General features: G+C 40.2%; 2 protein-coding genes across 3 annotated transcripts; both read right to left on the bottom strand.

Annotated features, from left to right (window-relative positions):
• Positions 1-1,854: 1,854 nt before the first annotated feature.
• Positions 1,855-5,596, bottom strand: fgf4 (fibroblast growth factor 4). Of its 2 annotated transcripts, XM_061246679.1 has the most exons (4): positions 5,302-5,596; positions 3,790-3,893; positions 2,692-2,877; positions 1,855-2,325 (listed from the first exon to the last, which is right to left on the bottom strand). In XM_061246679.1, exons 1-3 carry the CDS (start codon positions 5,594-5,596, stop codon positions 2,701-2,703), a joined length of 576 nt encoding a protein of 191 aa, XP_061102663.1. In that variant the 3' UTR covers positions 1,855-2,325; positions 2,692-2,700. The 2 variants fall into 2 exon arrangements, with proteins under 2 accessions (XP_061102663.1, XP_061102662.1); XM_061246678.1 differs by having other exon boundaries at positions 1,855-2,877.
• A 9,840-nt stretch (positions 5,597-15,436) lies between these two features.
• On the bottom strand, positions 15,437-20,548 carry fgf3 (fibroblast growth factor 3). The gene is made up of 3 exons (XM_061246835.1): positions 19,792-20,548; positions 17,729-17,832; positions 15,437-16,584 (listed from the first exon to the last, which is right to left on the bottom strand). Exons 1-3 carry the CDS (start codon positions 20,066-20,068, stop codon positions 16,213-16,215), a joined length of 753 nt encoding a protein of 250 aa, XP_061102819.1. The 5' UTR covers positions 20,069-20,548; the 3' UTR covers positions 15,437-16,212.
• Positions 20,549-21,164: the final 616 nt, after the last annotated feature.

Genomic DNA, 21,164 nt, shown 5'->3' with positions numbered 1-21,164 from the left:
ACCAAAGCGACTTATGGTTGATTAGACTAAGTGGGGTACAATCCCCCCTGGAGCAATGCAGGGTTAAGGGCCTTGCTGTGCGGATCTTATCATGGCTACCCCGGGGCTTGAACCAGCAACCTTCCAGGTCCCTGCATGTACCTTAACCACTAGGCTACAGGCTGCCCATGAATGAAGCAAGATTAAGTGATCAACAACATATGTTTTGTAGAACATAGTTTATTTACTTCATTTAAGTTATTTTCATTTTATTCATGTGCACAGCACATACACCACAATATTTAACAGGACCTGTATAAAACTACAGACAAATTCTGGTAAATGTCATTTAAATACATAACTTGTGACCACAGGATTCAGTCTCTGTGCTATCGCATATTGCTTAGAATCCTTCACCTGAATGCACAAACACCAGAGAATGAGATTGCTGTGGGAAGGAGCTGACCAGTGAAAATGTATTGCATTGTTAAATTTACAACTTCTCAATAAGAGACACTGTTGCCATTTCTCTTTTTGAATTTGTGTTATCATAGTGTGTGTGCATTTGTTTAACCAAATGCAGATACGTGTTTTAATTGCCCCCCTCTTGGGGAATACAGTTAGAATTTTGCCTCCAGGGACAATTTTAACTAGATTGCCTATTGTAAACAATGTCCATAGCAGTGCAGAAAAAAAAGCTGTACAAGATGTTTGGCATACACTGGGGAAAAATGGCAGTGTCATTATTTTGGTTCAGATGGATGAAATCCACCGCAGAGCTTTGCTTCTGAGTTTATGCATTCAAATGGATGAGAGACATGAATGTACAATACAGAAACAGTAACAGCACAAAGAAACGGTACAATACAGTTAATAATTATGGAGAACAGAAGCACCACACAGTCGGTACATGTTTCTAATTTCATCCACAGTTCAGGTAGGAGTTGGGAAGTGCCATATGTGACTGCCACTTACCAGACTTGGGCCTCTGTCCAATATAACTGTAATACACCTTATACTTAACTCTGAGAAAATAACTTACAGTTTTACTTTCTTTATACTTTAAGAACTAAGTTCAGCTGTCTCTGAAGTCAACAGCAAAGAATGTGCCCAAAACATACAAAATATTCTTAAATAAGGTGCATTGTGGTTATATTGAACAGTGCCTTTTTTTAAACCAGTGAGATATTTTACGAAGGCATGTGTACAGCATAAAATGGTGACGAAAAGGAATGTTAAATCTTAGAGCAAAATTTCTCAAGAGGACAGATATAAGCATGCACAGTCCTGCCTATTTCCTTAAAAAGTCATTTCCCTCCTTATGCGTTTTCCTGGAAACACGGTGACAGAAAGTAAGCTTTGATTCCCAAGTCCTCCAAGCAGCCTCCTTCTCTTCCACCAGTTACCAAGAGATATATTTACTAAACATGTAAAGAAAAATATAGGGTTACTGGACGACCATATAGCGCAGTCTAACAGCTGCCTGCAAATATTTCCACCATGATTATCCTTACTAAAAGTAAATCAGAGGGTAAAGATAGCTCGAACGTGAAGAGGCTGAATTAGGACGCAACGGCTGCCTGGACGTCTGCTTATGGGAAAGCTCTGTATCAAGACCCGTGAATAAAGAGAAACTAAACAACCCGGCGGAGGTCAAGCCAACACCAAAACATGCCCTAACACAGAAGGAGGTCATTGGTTACCAGTGATATGAGGTAGAGGAAAAAAATGAGCCAACAAAATATCAGGGAATGGAAAATGACAACGCAGCAATGTTCCTCCTCTGAAATACTGCACAAGTTAAATGAAGCACTTGTAAAATATCATCCAGAGAAACATTCTGTTTTTCTTCTCCTCTTCCTAAATTACCTACCTACAACAATACTGACGGTTGGTGTGCGCATGGTTATTTTAGCCAGCCACCCCACACCTCTGTTTATCCCCCGCGCTTGAAAGCCGATAGAGTTTTAAAGTCCCATTGTAAAATATGTATTTTTAAAAACTGCCAAGGACACGGTGACCCCGTTCGCAATATGCAGGCCTTCCCATTAAACTTTGAAATTCTTAGCTTATATAAATGTCAAGAAGATGCCTCTCTATCCGGGCCTTATGACAGAGATTGACTGCAGGAAAGTTCAAAGTTCAACCCCCCCAGCAAAGCTAAAAACAGATTTGAGGGGTAGGACTTCAACACCGCACTTTCTGTAATGAGACGAAAGCTGATACCATTTCAATTAAACCCCCTACACCACACAAAGGAGTTCCGACACAGTCCGGTTTCTTCAGCCTGAGACCCTGTCAGGACTGACACATTCCCACAAGCCAAGGCCCAGGACTAAGACTCTTCTTTCCACAGAAAAACAGAGAAGAAAATGACACTTATTTCTCAATGCAGTCACTGCACAGTAGCATTTCTGAACAGTGCAAAACCTAAAGAGGAATTTCACTTGTCCACACATTTTCGATAGCAGCACCCTTTTTCAGAAGCCAGTGGATCTCTTTTACTTTTCTCTCCACCTACGGCAAGCCAGTTTCCCAGAAATACAAAAATTCTCAAGCATTATAAATAAAACGTTTCCCACAATATATATGTATATGTACATCCTTAAATAATTCATTTGAATACAGTACACCTCTTGCATAAAACTCCACTTGAAAGTGCATGATTTTGAGTCCCCGTCTCCTCCTCTGTGCATTGAGGTAAAGTCTCACCAGGTCCAATCAGATCCGTGGTAAGAAATGTGTCACTGTTGTTGCCGGGGAGACACGGTTTCCTCTTTTTGTCCTGCCAGTTTTGCTCAGACCTATGTACATCGCTGGGTAGGTCGCCGATTCGTAGGCGTTGTAGTTGTTAGCCAGGAGCTTTTCTTTAAACTTGCACTCGTTGTTGAAATGCCGCTGAAACCACAAGATGCAGACAGGTGCACATATCAGTAACAGAACTAAGACTGATTGTTAGTCATATATTTTTATTTTTTTATTTGTCAAAGCAAGTGTGACTGGCTATGGGCACTTTTGTCTTGAAAATACTATTTGCCCTTACAGATATAGCAAATAGAATTACACCGGGCTTGTATTAAGTTAAGCTTTAGCACTTTGATATTAAGTTATACTCTTAAGTTACTATTCTATTGGATAGTAAAATGTATGTTTTCTGCTATTGTTAAAATGATCTCACCTTTTATATGTGTTAACAAGAGAATCATGTGCAGGGAATGTTATGCATTTTACAACTGCTCATAATGGCAACATTAACAATCTAATTGCTCTCTGTGCTTTTATATTAATTCTAGGTGAGAAAACAAGTAAGACAGATATTCGAAAGTAGTGTATACTTTCTAAGTATATAGTTTATCGATGCTGTAATTTCAGTTTGATAATTATTTATTGCTGTTTGTACTGTTTGCAAGCCGTCTTGAATATTTTGGCTTCATGCTATTATTAAACTCGAAGTTTAGATTCAGTGTCAGTACCTGGTGGATCAAAGAGAGAGAGAGAGAGAGGGGGGGGGGGGGGGGTTGTGGGTGGTCCTTGTCGGCCACTTCAACTTTACACTGGAAAGGACAGTAGGTACATGTGTTGGCTGGCAATGCAAAGAATGGAATGCGCAGCCTGGATGATCTACTGCGCTACCGTTCTTGAGTTTATCCGGCCCACAATGAAAACATGGCAAGGCACGCCACGACCGCGCTCCACAGAGTGATGCAGGGAGGGCTGTCGGTGCAACTCAAGTGCAGGGCGATATGTCATCGAGTACTGATAAGACCATCTACCGGCGGAAATCGGCTATAAATCATTTCAAATACTTACAGATCCGTACAGCTTCCCCTTGCTGTTCATGGCCACGAATAGGCCGCTCCGAATGCCAAACAGTGTCACAACACCTCTTTCCACCGGAGATATTTCAAGAAGACCTGAAATACACAACAAGGAAAACTGCAATTTGTATCACCACATTGATCAATGGTCCTTTAAATATCCATAATGGCTTGTTTTCAAGCCGGTATGTCGTCCCCTCAGGAAATGACATTGTCCGCTTTGGAAGAGGCGTGTTTTCCCAGACTGACTGCGCGCGACTCTTGATATGTTTAAGCGACTGTAGAAGTAAATTATAGCATGACATGGGTGGCACCGAGGTGTCCGTACAACTCAAATTCGCGTATGTAAATACCTCAAGTCGGTCATGTTTACTAACCCTCTTCGGTTTTGTTTTACAATTGGATCACTTTTGTGGTTTGACGATATCGGTGCCAATTAATTACTGTTTTCAATACCAGAGAAATCAAATTATTCCCTTTCCCCTCATCTTACATTAATATAGAGTAAATTTCACACGAACTCTCTTCAGCTGGGGATCTAGCGGGCGACTATTGTGCTGCCACCGTACACACTATATTGCTTTGTGATAGCTAACCTTGTTTGATATAAACCAATGTAATCCACCCCCTTCAACTTTATGCCATGGCTCAAAATAGTCTCGGGAACACAAAACAGCCTTCAAATCTCAAATACCGTATTGGTCCGGCGGTATGATTTACGCGATACATTTAATACGCCTAATAATATGTACGTGGCGACTGTTTGACAAAATATTTAATTCATTAAAGTGTGAGGTCCAAGCATTAGCCGAAATATCAGATACCCTTTCCTCTTAAGTTTCAGGCTTTTGGTATTGAACTGGTATCCGCATAGTCACAGACTCAAAGTAAAGTGATAACCATAAAGTCTCCACCTGCTGAAGCGAGCGCTCCCTTGAGTCATTTTTATCCCAGATGATATTTTCTTAAGCATGTTTATGTTAAATTCAAGTGGCGCAAATTGTTAAAACAATCCAATGGTAAGGACAGTCTGCAAGGCCGTACAAGAGCAAAGTTACGCATCAAAACACTAGCTGAGACCCACAGCTAACATGCGAGCAATCCGAAGAATCCATTTGATGCACATAGGCTGTACCGACATATCACACCCTTTAACAACATAGCTGTATAAGTGATTAATTGTTTTGCCAAATATAATAGCCTATCTGGATAAAAATGAAATGTCTGACAACGGTGACATATTATTTTTTCCCTCCTTTGACATTTTGTATCTTGTTTAAATGCTGTTCGGCGCGATATGCCTGAAGATATCTGTAAAACAACTTACTCAGTAGTTTAGTCAGAAATCATCTTGAGGTTTACACAATTTAACTGTACTTAGATGGTCATCCTTTGGTATTGTCTCCAGAACTAAAAGTGAGAAGATGACAACTCTGTAGTCCTACCAACAGCTATCATGTAGCCACCGATGTAAGTATAAGATATAATTATGAATGTAACTTACTGTTTCGATTTTCGTTATGTACTCCGGTTATCTTCCCGTCGGCCAAGACTTGAATATGAAAACCAATGCCTACATTGCAATAAAGGCGCCGTAGTCTTTTGATGCCCATAAGATAGTCACTGTCCCGACTGATCTCTCTCCTTTCCCCGGGGATCCGTGCCAAGGAGCGAGAGAATAGAGTCTCCCAGTGTCGCTCTAATGTGGTGTTCTGTCTACCAGAGAAGGGAGCACAGCGCACCAAACTACACACCAGTCCCAAGACTAATATTGGTAAGAAGGCCGATTGACCAGTCATCCTGATCAGCAATGACACACGTGTCTGAAGGAGGCAATTGAACTAAAAATACCGTCTTCCCTGCCCGCTGTATTCTTAGGTCGAAGGCAAAAAAGGGCAAGAATAAAAAAGGAACGCAAACGCTCACTTCAGGACGAAGCTGCCGAATTCCCGTGTGTGCTACATGGACCCTCGGTTTGAGAGGGGCTGTAGCTTCAGAGGACGTTTATTTAGTCTGGGATCCCAAGTTGTTTTGAGTCCAAGGAGAAGTTAAGGAGTGTTGATCGCCTATACAAGTACGGCACAGCCATGCCGCTTTTCGCTCTCTGACGATATTTATATCTGCTTCGAAATTACATCACACGCCACCTACTGCAGCGCGGGGCAGTCTTCAGTCCGCTTTAACACAATCGTCGCCCTAGGATGCTTAAGCACTCCAAACAGACTTCTGTTTCTTTTAATGTGTGACCAGAGCGTGGTGGAGCAGAGGAGTGCACTTTTAACAAATGTCAAATTTCATCTCAGATAACAAAACTGAATTCGTTTACAAATGTTAATGTGCGCGGAGCTTTGCAGGGAAACAATGACTTGGTCAGGAACAGTAACACATTGTGAAACTTGGAATTTAGATGGCTACATTGCCTTGGCGACAGGGCATTTGAGTTTTCTTTGTGTAAGACTTCCTTCTTTATCAGCAAAAAAAAAAATACAATTATTTATGGATGGGTGGATGTAAAATAGGAAATTACAAAGCTAACAGACTGTAGTGTGGCACAGGAGACGGTTCTATAAATGAACAATAACAGGAAAAAACAAGTTGAATTCTATGACTTGTGGCTTTCTACTTTTAGACTGATTGGGGAAAAATAATGACCCCGTAAGTATATGGAACAATGAGATAAAATAATAAGCATGAAAAGTGCACGTCCTTTCTTACTAATGTCTGCTGTGGTTACAAATTAGCATTATAAAGTCAGCCCCGGCGATTACTCTCCAGTTCTTGTGTATTGCAAGCCTGTCTTCGTAGTCTTTTTAAGAAGTAATGATTGAAATCGTTCAACCCGTCTCATTTTTAATCATCATTTCGATACCAGTTTATGACAGGGGTAACTGTGCCTTGTTTTTAATAGGATTCAGCCCACACATTGCACTGTGTTGTCTTTGAGCATTCCAGTGCTGCTATACCAAATCGTGTGCTTCGTGTGTGCCAGGCAATTATCTAAAGGATAAAAAAATGGTGCAGCCTTCTAAAGCATAACATTGGGCAATGAGTCAGAATTCTTCGATGTCCTGGGGTCGATTTGACCTATTCCCGTAAAGTATATCCCCTGCTGTTTAGGGAGAGGGTGCGAGGTAGGCAGCTGTAGGCAAGGTGAAATTTCACATAGGTGCGATAGCTGCAAATCTAAACCCCTACACATAACCTAACACACCTTCTCCTATAAATGTTTTACCAAACCTTTTCAGTGTCGTTTCACGCGTGCATTGTTGCACTGCAGAGTTGGATATATAATACTTTTTCCAAACATTGATGTCAGTAGGTGCATGGCAGAAGACTTCAAAGTTCCACTCGCAATTTGTACCCTAAGTGTGACGTATGGCACCTAGAGTGGTATATTGCACTTTTAACTCACAGATAGTTTGATAGTGAATCGTTAAGTGCTAATGGCATAGTAGTTTTTGCACCTGTTCCAAGCGATGTGGGTTTCTTTCAGCTTGCTCCTAAATTACAAGAGGGCAATTAGTCACAGAAGATCAGACAAGACGTTGTTGTCAAGTAAACCTAGAAGTTTAGACACGAGTTGAATCCAATCAGTCTCAGACATTCTGTGTCAGCTTGTCATATTTGAATTGCAATAATAGTCTCATCCTTGTACGATTGTATGCATGTGTCACCAAAAGACAATAAACTGGGCTTCGAGACAGAGTGAAGCCACATATTACTGAATAAATCGTGTTTTTCATAGGCATTTGGAAAGGTATGGCTGTTTGTTTCTAGCCGTTGTCCCATTATTCTCATTATTCGGTTGTATGTATTTCTTAACACACGTGTGAAAAAGCATATGCTAACTATGTGCAACAGACCTCAAGGCCAGTGCAAGAGTCGTTGAATGAGATTCGGGGGGGATGGCGATGTCTCGCATCCTTATCATAAAGCGTTACATTTAATCAAATGCAGATTGTCTAACCGTTTTTGTGCAATCGCATAAAGGAAATTCGTGACAAAATAACCACTATGCGGCCAACTCCCCTTCATTCAGAGACATTTCTTTGATCAGATACTATGAAGAAGATACTCAATTGTCTGCAAATCATTATTACGCACAGGGAAACGTTTATAACTAGCTAACTACCTCAAAGTAAACGTGGCTACGTAATTATATATCTATTAAAAAGATTTAGTCCCTGGGCAGGGGATTCGCATGAAAACGTTTTCTCACGTTCACGACTGGGTGGCTTTATATAAGAGAACTTTCCCTCGCAAATATCAATGTGGAATGCAGTCAGATCTTGGGGCCCAAAACAAAATTGCTCACCCTGTCGCCCAGCGACTCTTCGCATCCAAGGTTCGCTGGTTCACTAAATGCTGCCCGCTGACGAGGCGTATGTACACAAGACGCGTCTTTTCCCGTCGGTTCATTTGATCTCTGTGTGTCTCAGTGGAAGACCTCTGCTTGTATCTAGTTGTAAGATCAAACCGCTCCATTGTGATATGCGGCGCTTTGCAATCGGCGCAGTCACCGAAGTAGATCAGAGCGTCCCATTATAATAGCACTCATGAAGGCCATGCAAAACGCTTGAGAGAGAAATGTCAACGCTATGAATTGCATGATGCAGAGGTAAAAAATCTTGCAAAGAAATGTTGTCCATTTGACTTTTGTGGATAAAAAACATTGGATTTGTTTGGGTGCATGTGGTTTCCTGTGACCTGTAACGGTAGTGATGCATAATGGCTTTCATGAGTAGGCTTTACCAGCCTAACAAAACTTTCAGAAGCTTTCAAAACTTCCAACAATGTAATTAAATGTATGAGTTTAATAGTAAATATTGAAGGCGGATTCAAACGGCATACCTTTTTTAAAAAAAAATAAGGCTTATAATCAGTATTAGTCATCTGTAATAATAGTATTAGGTATCACCTGATGATACACAACTGGTGTCTTTCGACATGTAAAAATCACAATGAAATTAACAAACTACATGTCGTATATGGAAAACCGACTGCGTATCACCATTAATTCCGTCTACCACTTTATTAATCTTCGCGTGTAACTTCTGTTATGTTTAAAAAAATAAGCATAGCCTACGTTGCATTCTATCAAAAGTATATTTTTTTCAAGAAAAGTAAATGTACATTGTAATCGTTTGTCAAGGCATCAGGGAAGAATGTTGCCAAGTTCTTGAATGCGTAACTGAAATCAACTATTTTCACTGAATATTTTAAACCAAATAGGCGCTCTCTCTCTTTCTCTCACTCTCTCACTCTCACTCACGTTCCCTCTCTCTCACGCACACACTGTCTCTCTCGGGCTGCATCAAGTAAATGTATAGTAAATGGTGACATCTGGTAAACTGACAACCCCCAGAGAATGGAAGTACACGCACAGACAGACACACACTCACTCAAGAAACACGGTATGGTCCGGGTTGTTTGTATGGGAGAAATAATTTCTGCCGATTTCTACAACCACATTTGATAGAATATCACCATGACCTGCGCCATGATCATTAAGTGCTTAATTATATTTAGAACATTGTGGAGATTTTATGGTTGATCTTTATCTCTTTTTTTTTTACCAAGCCGCTCTCCATGGTGCTGCAATTTTATTACATGCTTATTAAAACTTGAAACTGAAATAAAAATATGTTTGCCTGTTCAAAGAGCAATATACAGTTGAAATTGTCCGACAAGCGTCCGACAAATCTGTCGTTTGTCCGCGTTAGATTTAGTTCAGTTATTCAGTCATTATTCTTTTTTTATAAAGTAAAACCTAAATGTAATGCATTATTCATATTATATTCAAAGTGTAAAGTAGGCTTCTTTATAAAGGCATTGTGATTAAAAAATAAGAATAAATAAAAATACAATGCAATCTGGTATAATTGCTTTTATCTATTATCGTAAACAAATGTGTAATTCCGTGCCTTCTGGTGAATTTATTTTTGAATAGTGCAATCTCTTTTATCTCGCTGTGGAATGAATATAGGGGCATCTTCGAATTATAAAGAATGATTACAAGTAGATTTATTATAGGAATGCGTTCCTTCGACCTTCACTTAGAAATCACAAGGTATACTCTACTGGTTCAGTTTTTAAATCACTGGCCAGGTTTGAAGTATGGATCTCTCACAAATTCTTCGACTTCGCTTCGTTGTCAAGCGGCTATTGTTTAACTGCAAAGTAGCCTCCTCGGCGAATAGCTGTAGCCTCACCACTCACCTGACAGGTGCCGCGCACCTTTACCGTCTGCCTCCTGCGCCCAGCCCACCTCATCTCCCCCACCGCATCGATCAAACAGTCGGAGGAAATATGCCCATAATATAGTCATGGGTGGGGGTTAAAGGGAATATTATTTAAGATCAACGGGAAAATCCATAGGAATGTCCGCTGGATGATTAACATACGTGGGTGAGGTTTCAGAAAATCGGGTCGAGCACACTGCCCTCCATAGGCCATTCGGATATATTACACTAGATACAATCCAATATCGGATATGAATTGGATGCCAAGTGTTACAATGACTGAACCTTTTGGATATTAACAATATGGATATAGTGATTATAAGGCAGCTTTGTTGGACATGACCTTCCTTCAAACTTTTCCTTAATTTTCGTCACAATAACAACACTGATAATGATGATCATCATCATCATAATTACAATCTTAATACTTTTGGAACTCTAACCATACTTTATGATGGTCTACTGGTGGTTTATAAAATGGTTGTTGGCCATTATTTAAAGATGTTATGCCACCTAGAGCTTATTTTAAAACATGGCATTAGAGGTTGGCTAATACAAATGTGTCAGACAAAGTGACACCTGACAGAATTTGAGTGTTGGAGCTTAACTTTAAACTTACAAATAGTGTGAAGAAGTGGAAAAAGCAGGACACGGCATGTCTATGAAATTTTGTTGAATTATTTTTCTGTGTGGTAATCTTACTTAAAATAGTTAGTGCACACTAAAATCTGCAAAAAAAGCCTCTTTTTTAAATGTATTTATTTGATGTGTGGCTGGTACAGTCATGGAGAGGATTTTAGTGAAGATAACAACATTATCTTGGGCAGAACTGGGTGAGTGGTACGGTCAGTGGTGGACAGTAGAGTGCAGCTGTACCACAGAACATTGGTAAAAGTGTAGAAATAATTATTTTGAGAAAAATCCGCAAAACACGGACCCGAATTGGTATTAATTTGTACTAAATATAGATCTAAAATGTAGTCCATCTCAGTCAGAAACATAGAAAGCATAGGTTGTATGTGCACTAAGATTGTGCATTGATGCATGCATGTTCAACTTTTGCTTTTGTTTTGCTTGTTTGTGTCTGTGTGCCTCTGTGTGTGTCTGTGCGTGTGTGCGCACGTGTACATGTGTGTTTGCCTGTTTACATGTTTGTGTGTGTGTGTGTGTGTGTGTGTGCATGTTTAGCATTCATGTGTGTCACTGTCTTCCCAGTCCCACCATAAACTGCATATTAACTATTTATTTGAGGGTGCGGCAACACTTACAGTTTAAATACAAAAGTTAGGTGCTCATAAATCAATGCTGGTGATCAGTGGTACTGTCATTAAATGTTAATACATGTTCACTTTGACTCAAGAAATTTTTTATTTGAGAAAAAAAAATCAAATTGTTCTATTTTAATTTGTCATTGACTGATGACATAATAATTAAAGTGTAATATTTTCTCAAATTAATTACTTTAATGAAACATAAAATGCATTACTTAAAGTGCAATGCATGTACACTAGATACTCTTGGGAAAAATCACATTTGTTTGCACCCGAATGGGTGGACAGGTGATTGATGGTACCTAGTGAATCTTGAATTGTTGGAAAATATTAATTACTTTATTTTTATTCTTTGGGTAACTGCGAGTGGTTTTGTGTGTATCAGTGAATGATTTTTGCCATTAATCTCTCTTGTCATTAACAGTGTCCTTTACAGATCTTAAGGGTGGTATTTTGATGTGTCTTTATAAAGTGCATACTCCATTTTTGGTTGCCTGGGAATTCCCCTATTTAACAAGTATAATAACATCTGCTAGAAAGGGCATTGAACGCTGAATGGTACTTATGAAGAAATATTTGAAACCTAAGCATACATGAATTGAAAATACTGACCTATTGTTATTAGTTTGCACATTATTCATTGATGGCACAGTGTACTGAGTGGGAACAGTATATAATATCTGAATAGAATAGAATAATATCTGCAACCTCTAGTGGTAGAACATTGTTACTGCATGAGCTGCTTTGTGAATGCTGCTATTAGCAGTTCCATAACTGTTTCTTCCAGTCATACTTGAAAACGTAATGACTTATTGCCTGTCCTCACGCTATAACCTGATAACTATGAGCATTTAATTAATGAAAAAAAAAGAAACCATACGTTTGTTGTCCTACAACAAAGATGTAATCATTTACAACTATAGCTGTGCAGTGGCTGTAAACTCACTCCATCGGATTTTAAATGGAGGTTCTTTTACTGAAATAATCTAATTTCCTTGAACAAATCCTTCTTCATTAATTGTAGACACATATAAAATACATACTTCTTTTCTAGGTAGGGCTTTTCTAGGTAGTGTGTTAAAAATCTCATGAGAAGAATCAGGTTAAATTTTAATCATCACCTACTACTGTGGGGTAAGCCACTAACATGCTAACATGGTGGTGAAATATAACTGGCTTCTTGAAAACAAAATGGTGTTTTTGGTCAACTCAACATAATGATATTGATAAATTATTTGCATATGTTGACTGCAATACTGCACCTGTTAGATATCATTCTTTTTCCCGAGGTGTTCGCTCGGCGAAGAAACAAATCGTAAGGGATGAAAGGGTCCATCAGTTTTGACAAAGTGAATGTGGTTTGCGTGGAGAGGTCGAACGCTCCGGTGTGACGACAGCAGGACAGACAAAGCCCTCGCTGGTTTTGTACAGGAGGAATTCTTGACTGCACCAATTAGGCAGGCATGGGGGCGGGCCCCCGAAAGGACAGGGGCCGGCATGGAGAGAGGCTGAATAGCTGTGTTTTAATTGGGCCATCCTTCATTAACCTTCTCATCTCACATGGTGGAGGTCTCATCTTGGCCTCTCATAACACACTTGCGTCGCTGAAGGAATGAAAAGTGATTTTGTGTAAAGGTAAGATGTGCGCCTACACGTATGCTGACACACACTACACGCATGCACATCGGTGGAGGCACGCACACACACGTGAGGTCAGGCACACACACGCACACATACGCACACACACTCACACCACTCTCACACACAGACAGACACACACACACGCACACCACTCTCACACACAGACAGACACACACACACGCACACAAGCAAATGTTATAAATGTTTTAAGTTCCAGTAATAGTTATTTAAGTAGTAGATGAGCCCCAACTCAAGATTAATTTTCAAGATTAATGACTCAGATTGAAAATGAACAGACTCATGTCTCTTTGAAAAAAAAAAGGATTTGTCTCCCAGTGAAAATGACTGTATAATTTTACTGAATTTTTTTAAGTGAACACGTCCATTAAGTAACCCCTCTGCAACTTTCATCTGTCCACCCATCACCTCATAATTCGCTGATAAGCAAATCATTCAGGCCAAGATCTCCCTGTCCCTTGGGCATCCTGTGTGCAAGCTAGCACTTCAGGTCGAGTTGTTTCGAGAGAAAGGGTTGCCAGATTTCTACGGTTCCATAGGTTATACCTCCAGTGACTGGAGACGGGGATGCCGTGACGGATATGGCGGTAAACGTGAGCGGGAGCCGGCCACAGTGTGACGAAGGAGGAAATGTTTCACGACTGCGCTAATGAGCACCCCTGACCCCCCGACATGGCTACACCCAGACCATTGTGTCGAGGGTCACCGCAGATTCCTTGATCAGGACCCAGAACCTTAACTCCAGAGCTTCTGTTTACCTGTTTGGTGCCACTGAACTAATAAGGCCCAGACGCCAATAGAGTCGCTCCGCGTGGACTTTCAGAGCTGTGATGGACAGCCGCTGAATGCAGGTTAGCCCAGGAGATCAGGGATTAGCAAAACACACAACCTGAAAGCAAACAGCCACTACTTATTATTTTCCCCCGTCCATTTCCAATTTACACTGACCGTGACGTAAAAATATCCTGATTTTTTTCTCATGGTGTGGGGCATTTCATTTCTTTTATTTTAATTTTAAGCTTTTCTTGCTGCACATATTTTTAGTTGTAAAGGGATGGGTTGATAATACAAGTATCAGGTTTAAATCCTGCTATTTTGTACTTTCACAAATGGGTAACATGAATTGAAATGTAGCCTATAGTTAAGGGATAACTATAATTTGTCATAAGCATTTTGAGAATGTTGTACACTTCCAGAGCATGTTTATATTTCAAAATATATTGTTTATATTTTATTAACCAATTATTATACCACAGAACTAATACATTGGTGTAATTAGGGTGGTTTAGGAATCATAAGAAGAGGAGAAACTGAGATTTTGTTCTGAAAGTCTTGCTCTTTTAAGGTCTGCATTTTCCGAGATGCTACTGATTGCTGAAAGAGGATGACAGTACAAAAGCAGTCATTCAGATACCTTCCACTTATCTAAAGTTCTGCATTCTTGTTAAGTAATATTAGAGTCCGGCATTCATAGCAGACTATAGCAACGTGTAACTTTCTATGACACAGTTTTTTTTCCTTCATTGGGGAATTGCCTTGTTTATTGGATTTTCGGCATTAGTCAATTTGAAAAGCAAAAGAATGTCCCTGGAAAAATATCTTCCCATGTTTCCCCTGAGATGCTACCATTGTCAAAGCCAGGAAGCTTTCAAACCTGCAAAGTATAGGATAACCACTTTTTCTATAGATGGCTCGGTCGTCTGTGTCTGTTGTCAGAGCAGTTTTCCCATCCTTAGAAACGTCCACTCTTTAAAGTTTCAGTCAGCAGGGGTTAAAAATAATTCAGTAGAAAATCCCAATCTAAAAAGCTTTCTGAAGTTCTTCTTCTGTTCTTCTCCTCACCCTTCAAAAAGCTGCAACTCTTGCTTTTGCTCCCAAGAACAAGATGATGTCACCCAGAACAGTTTAAGAGTAGCTACAAAGAGAGTTTGGTTAGTCTCCAGAGGTTTTTCATTCAGAAATGCTGCAATGAAACCCGTTTTATACAGGAGAGGCTGAGATCAGGTGTACAGGAGGAGCAGAACTGGATCTGGCCAGTAAGTGAGAGAGGCAATGTACCACTGTTTCACAAGTTGTCCTTACGGATGTATGTACAAATGTACATGTATTCTAACACGTCGACAACAGACAGGATTGATAGATTCATGCGAGGTAAAATGTTCAGCGTTGATTAATCAAATAGAGTTTAGGTGAGTACAATGGGAGCCATTTTGATTAATCAGTTAATTTTACTCTGAACATTTTGCTGTGGGTCAGGCTGTGGTTCAGACCACCTGGATAAAAACAACACAGTGTGTACAGTGTAATGCTATATCATTTATTGGTGACATTTCCTTGAATAATTTAAACTGTCCCACTACCACTAAAATAGCATTTTGTCAGCTGAAAGTAGGTTTGTCTATCAAACCTTGCCATGACTGACATTTTCTGGCATAAGTATTAGTATTTAAGGCATATTTCAGAGGACACAAAAAGCATTCCTTTGAAAAAAGAAATGCGAGCTTATTAATGTCCTAAATGCCTTTCCTTGACTGACATAATAAACAGTACTTTTCAGACTAAATCAAAATAATATTTTCAGTTTAATAAATGTCATCAATAATTTAAAAAAGTAATAAAACCAAATAAATATGCAGAATATTTATATACAATGTCAATTTATGCAGTAGGCTGTCACATCATAGATCATTTTTAAAATCATGTATGCATGGTTTTTCCCCTTTTTTACTTTATTAATTACTAGTGTGTATCGGAAAAAGTGCTTTACCGTATGCCAACTTCCAGAATGTTTATTTAACTAACGTCACTCAACTTCCTCAGCCTAAGCACATGCACTCAGTCCATGTCAGCTTCCAAAAACATTTACACAGATTAAACTGGTCATTGTTGAAACGAGGATAATATGGAAAACTATCGTACACATATATACAGTAATTACACATTTAAAAAATACGGCACGGGATCCAAAAAAAAAAAAAAAAACTTTTTCTAAGTGGTTTCCATGTGATATAAAATGTAAAAAAACAAACAAACAAACAAAATCCAGCAGTTTTGATTTTGGTCACATTAACTTATTCATATGTACACAGTAAATACATCGACCTGTCTCTGGCTTTGCTATGCCTCCCAGTGACGAAGTGCCACCCTCCCTACAGGGAGTGATGGCGTGTCACTTTCCCGGCATTCGCTGTAGGGCCACGGTGAGCCTCGGAGAAGAGTCTGTACCTACATCCAGTGCGGTGCTCAGTCCTCCTGCTCCCTGCCCCTGGCGGCTGCCACCCTGTGCCTGCGCCTTCGCCCCCCGGCCCTCCCCGCCGGCCTCAGCACGTTCTCTCGGTACCGGTGGCTGGTGCGGAACTGGTGCACCATCTCATGGTCCTTGTTGCCCAGCAGCCTGGGCAGAAACAGCGAGCCCTTCTCTGTCCGCCGGGTCTTGAAGCCCCTCCGGGGCCGGCCCTTGCCGTTTATGGACACGTACCACAGTCTTTCGGCGCTCGCCCTCCGCCGGGCCCCTCCCGGGGCCGGGGGCGCCGTCCGGTAGTGCCGCGAGGCATAGGTGTTGTAGCCCAGCTCGTGGATCCGCTCCACGAACTCGCACTCCTGGTTGAAGACGTCCTGGTGGTGGTGGTGGGGGGGGGGGGGAGAAGCACACCTGTCAATGTCTTCATCTGCGTTCCTGTGTCAGCACTGCTTCTCATACCCAAATAACAGCACACCCACGGATAGACCTCTCTTCTCAGTGACTAAAGAACTTGATATTGTTTCTATTTATGAAATTAAACCACGTTTTACAGGCTACGATGGGCCTATGATGAAAAGTAATTTGTTGCATGCTAGGATCGCTGACACATAACTCTCTTCTCTTCTGAATAACTAAAGCACTTTAACGTTTCCATGTATTAATTTAAACCACTTTTCACATGCTACGATATGCCTATGATAAAAACTAATTTGTCCCATGATAGGCTTGCTAACGCATAGCTCTCCTCGTCTGAATAACTAAAGAACTTGATATTGTTTTCATGTATTTAAGCAGCTTTTTACGGGCTATGCTGGGCCTATGATACAAAAATATGTCTAGGCTCACTAACACATAACTGTACAGCGCATCTATGCAATGAGGTACATTGAGGCACAATGCAGTATGAACTGAGGAAGTCAATCCATTGACACTACATAGTAGTGCAGATTTCAACACTAAAATGCACAGCTCAAGTGAACAACTGCTCTTCAACACGTGTGGGAAGAATATCTGTCAGAGTGAATGGGAATAAATGATACAGTCTTCCTCAGACATGATTACAGATTATTCATTCACTTGAGAGCTGTGCATGAATGGAGCTTCTAGCCAAAAGAAGGAAGTGAGACATAAAGAGCTACTGTATCTCTCCCATCTTGTGGTGAGCTCTGGTTTCCTGGTCTGATATGGTCCAGTCAAAAACTAAACCGCACTGTGCCATTTAGTAACCAGTTATGTTCCAAACACTGGATTCTCAGTGCCAGTACAATCTGGGTACTTATACAACATGACCACTCCTTGGCCTGCAGTGTTTTTCATCCCTTGCTCTTGAACATCGAGGAGGAACTGTTGGTTCATTTGGGAAACGCTGATATCAAAGACTTTTGAATGGTAACATCTATGCAATTTTGTAATCAAGATAAACACCACAGTGCATTTCCTGGAAACAAAATGGCCTCATTGTTATCCAAAACTTCCTTCAGATGATCTGGAATTTACATTCACAGATGTTGCACTTACCGAAGCATAAAGGCGTCCTTTTTTGTTCATGGCAAGATATCTTCCCGAGAATAGACCCTTTATGGCCACGACTCCAACGTCAACCGCTGTGATCTCTAATATGCCTGTGGAAGAACAACCCGGGAGTATTGTTTAAACACATTGATTTGTTTCATACTAAAAAAAAAAATTTTCCCACGTGAAAGTGAAACTGACCACCTTCTTCTGAAATGTACCTTCATCTAATTAAGAGTGCACGTTCTATATAAATATAGGTACATTACTGGTATGTACCGCAATGTATTATGTGCTGAAATGCGCGATTATGATTGTGAGTTTCTTTTAATGGGAATATATTGTACGGGAAACAATAATTATGCCTACGAAGATTTTCGGGATTAAGGGTCGTTTGCCCACGGTTCTTTCACATTCGCTCAATCTCTCTCTCTCTCTCTCTCTCTCTCTCTCTCTCTCTCTCTCTCTCTCTCTCTCTTTCTCTCTTTCTCTCTCCTTCACTCTTGCTCTCCGTCTATAATGGGCTAAAGTACCGCGACAGCAATTACCTTAGTCTAAATGCGAACCGTAGGCGATTAGGAAAAGTGCCCGTTTGACTTTTACAAAGAACCAAGTCACGATTGATTGAGACCTTGAAGAAGGAGCTAGATTAAATCCTAACAGAGGTCAATGAGATTTACTATCAATCTAAAGAAAGTTGAATGACATTGAACCACTGGTCGGTTAATCCTGTACAAAAAGTTCACATCTTTTCATACAACTCTTTTTTTTTTTTGGAGGCGGGGGGGTCTAAATAACTGAAATCAAGTTTAGTAACGCAGTAGCGTTCTTCAATAGGCTACACGACCACTGCAGAATAAAAGTATTTGGCTCCATAAACATTTTGTTTAAGTTTTAATCGCACCATTAACCTTTTCACGGTAGTTAAAATATGATTTGTGAATGTCATTTTGAATATGGTCTTAAGAACAAACGAGACGGTTCTCCAAAATGTTGCCATTGATGCTAATCGTTTACCAGGGTAAACCCCCACGATGTTGCTTCTGCACTCATCATAGCCTTACATTTAGATTCTGCATTATCTGTGGCAATCTGTTTGACTGCTTAAAGTATACATTTCATAAACATCATTATGCCCTCGTTATTGTATTTGAAGGGTGTATTTTCGTGTAAAATTCGTATTTTCTCATGGAAATCGACATCCTCGACGAAAGTAAGATTTAGCTAATTGCCCTTTGATAAATCTCCGTAAACGTATAATGAATGAGATTACAAGTGTCAGTCGGTTAAGCTTTAAAAGGACAAAACATAAAACTAACTTGGCAGAAAAACGAAATCACGTCTAATCACCATTTGTTACAACAAAACACAAGCTTAGTCTTTTAAATAAGCTTTGTATCAGCGCGCAAACGAAGAGAACAGAAAAGCCCTAGTAATAGGGTTAAGAATTGCTTTACTTGAATAACAGGATACCTACTCCTGGAGAGGCAAATGAACTACTTTTCCCCTTTATGGTTATTTTCATGACAAGCGTCCCTGAGCTATTCTTAACGAAATGGTTTACGCAGGGTGTCACATAGGCACCAGAAGGTCAGCAGCCTGCTGATATGCATGGGTCATTTTTTTTGCTTATGACCCATGCTTACAAATGAAAATATACTTCTCATCGATCACTTCGATTGTTTTGTTAAATTGTACATTGACAGTTTTCGTTCACAATTCACGCAGTCTGCATCGATGTAAATCTAGCTTACATTTTAAGATGTGTTATAAATATAACACTTCGTGGTATGTGTCATAAAATGCGTTTAAAAATACGTATAACGACCGAGCACGTCCAAACTAAACCATGTGGTGTATTTGGCGCAGGCGAATGTTCTGTTAACACTTAACGCCCTTGTAAAAAAAAATAAAAAAGCACTACGATCTGAATATCTTATGAATATTTCGATAAAAACAACGGAACCGTAATTGCAATGTTTTCTACTTATTCATGACAAAATTCCTCGCCGTGTGCACAGTTGGTCAAACTTTTGCATATATATCGACAACAAAACAGTTATACTTACTAAACGGGTTGTTTTCTTCCAGAGAACCGTCTATTTTCCCATTTGGGTGTATTTGCAGATGGTACTTGGTGGCACAGTACAGTTTTCTGCATCTTGGTGCTCCCCCGAGGTGCTCGTAGACTCCCCCGCGTCCCCCTGCATCTCTCCGCTGCCTTGGATCACACGCCTGACCCCTGGTACAAGACGCCCTGGGAGTGCTATCCCGCCTCGGGGACAAAGCTTCCTGTTTACTGGGATCCGACAGACTCAGCAACAACAAGACTAAAATTATAACCATTGTGGCATGGCCGAAATTCTTAGTCTCCCTGTTAGAATAGAAGAAACTAACACAAGGGGTCCCATTAAAGAAGTCGTATTTGCCTCTGCCGCTGTAGCAAAGCGCAATGATCCAGCCCACGAAACATTTGGCAGTGTTATCTCTTCCGATCTCTTCTCTTTATCTGCAAAGATCTAGTAAACCCGTAGCAATCGATTAGGGCCAGCACGTTGACAGCGGCGTGGATTAGTCGTGGCGGTGGTCATAGGTCCTCTTTGCTCTCCAAATAGACAGCATCTGCAGAAAAGCCACTGGATTTCAGAAGGAGGCTATCGTGAGATTTCGTTGATCGACAGTGCATAGAAATAAAAGATCCTTCCAGCAACAATAGACTGAACTCCAACCAATTGATACAAAGGAGAAGGGGAGGCAAGGTATCAGTCTTGTGTGAATCATGAGAGTGCAGTGTGGATAAAATTACACAGCATTACACACAGTGGCTTATTGGGGAAAACCGCATCACAAAGCGCGAGCCATCCGAGGGCAGAGTTTCTTCAGAGCTCTCCTTTTGAAATATCCAAAAGGCCAATTATACATTCGAAAATTATACACTGTGAGCATCTGCATGAACATTCCCCCGGGTCTGCTACTATCAATCCAAATTCACATTATGTGCCAAATAGGTTGAACGATGCTAAATAGAAGAGCGTTGCACATGTGGCCGCTAACGATGCTTGTTCCGAACAGCTGCATTATAAAACATTTGATGTTCATTCATGACATTCTTTTTAGGTTTGTGTCTTTAGATCAGTACCATGGGAAATAAAACTGCGCATCTCTTTCAAGTTTGCTATGTTGGGGATTATGGTGACTCTAATGACTAGTTGTTCATGGTGGTTAAATAAATCAAAATTGATAAATTATATTCCTAAAATTTACATGCACTTTATGTATGTCTATATAGTTTCACACGTGATTAATCATACATTCAGGCAGGCTTATAGTTATTGTCTATTAAATATTTTGGCGTGATTAACCCCTCTCGTGCTACCGAATAAAAGTATTATCTGTTCAGGCGATCAGCAGTGGGTTTATTTGATTTTAGAAGCAACTTGAT

Source organism: Conger conger, chromosome 6 (genome assembly GCF_963514075.1).
Source record: "Conger conger chromosome 6, fConCon1.1, whole genome shotgun sequence".
NCBI classification, from domain to species: domain Eukaryota; kingdom Metazoa; phylum Chordata; class Actinopteri; order Anguilliformes; family Congridae; genus Conger; species Conger conger.
This window is presented reverse-complemented; position numbering and strand designations above follow the sequence as displayed.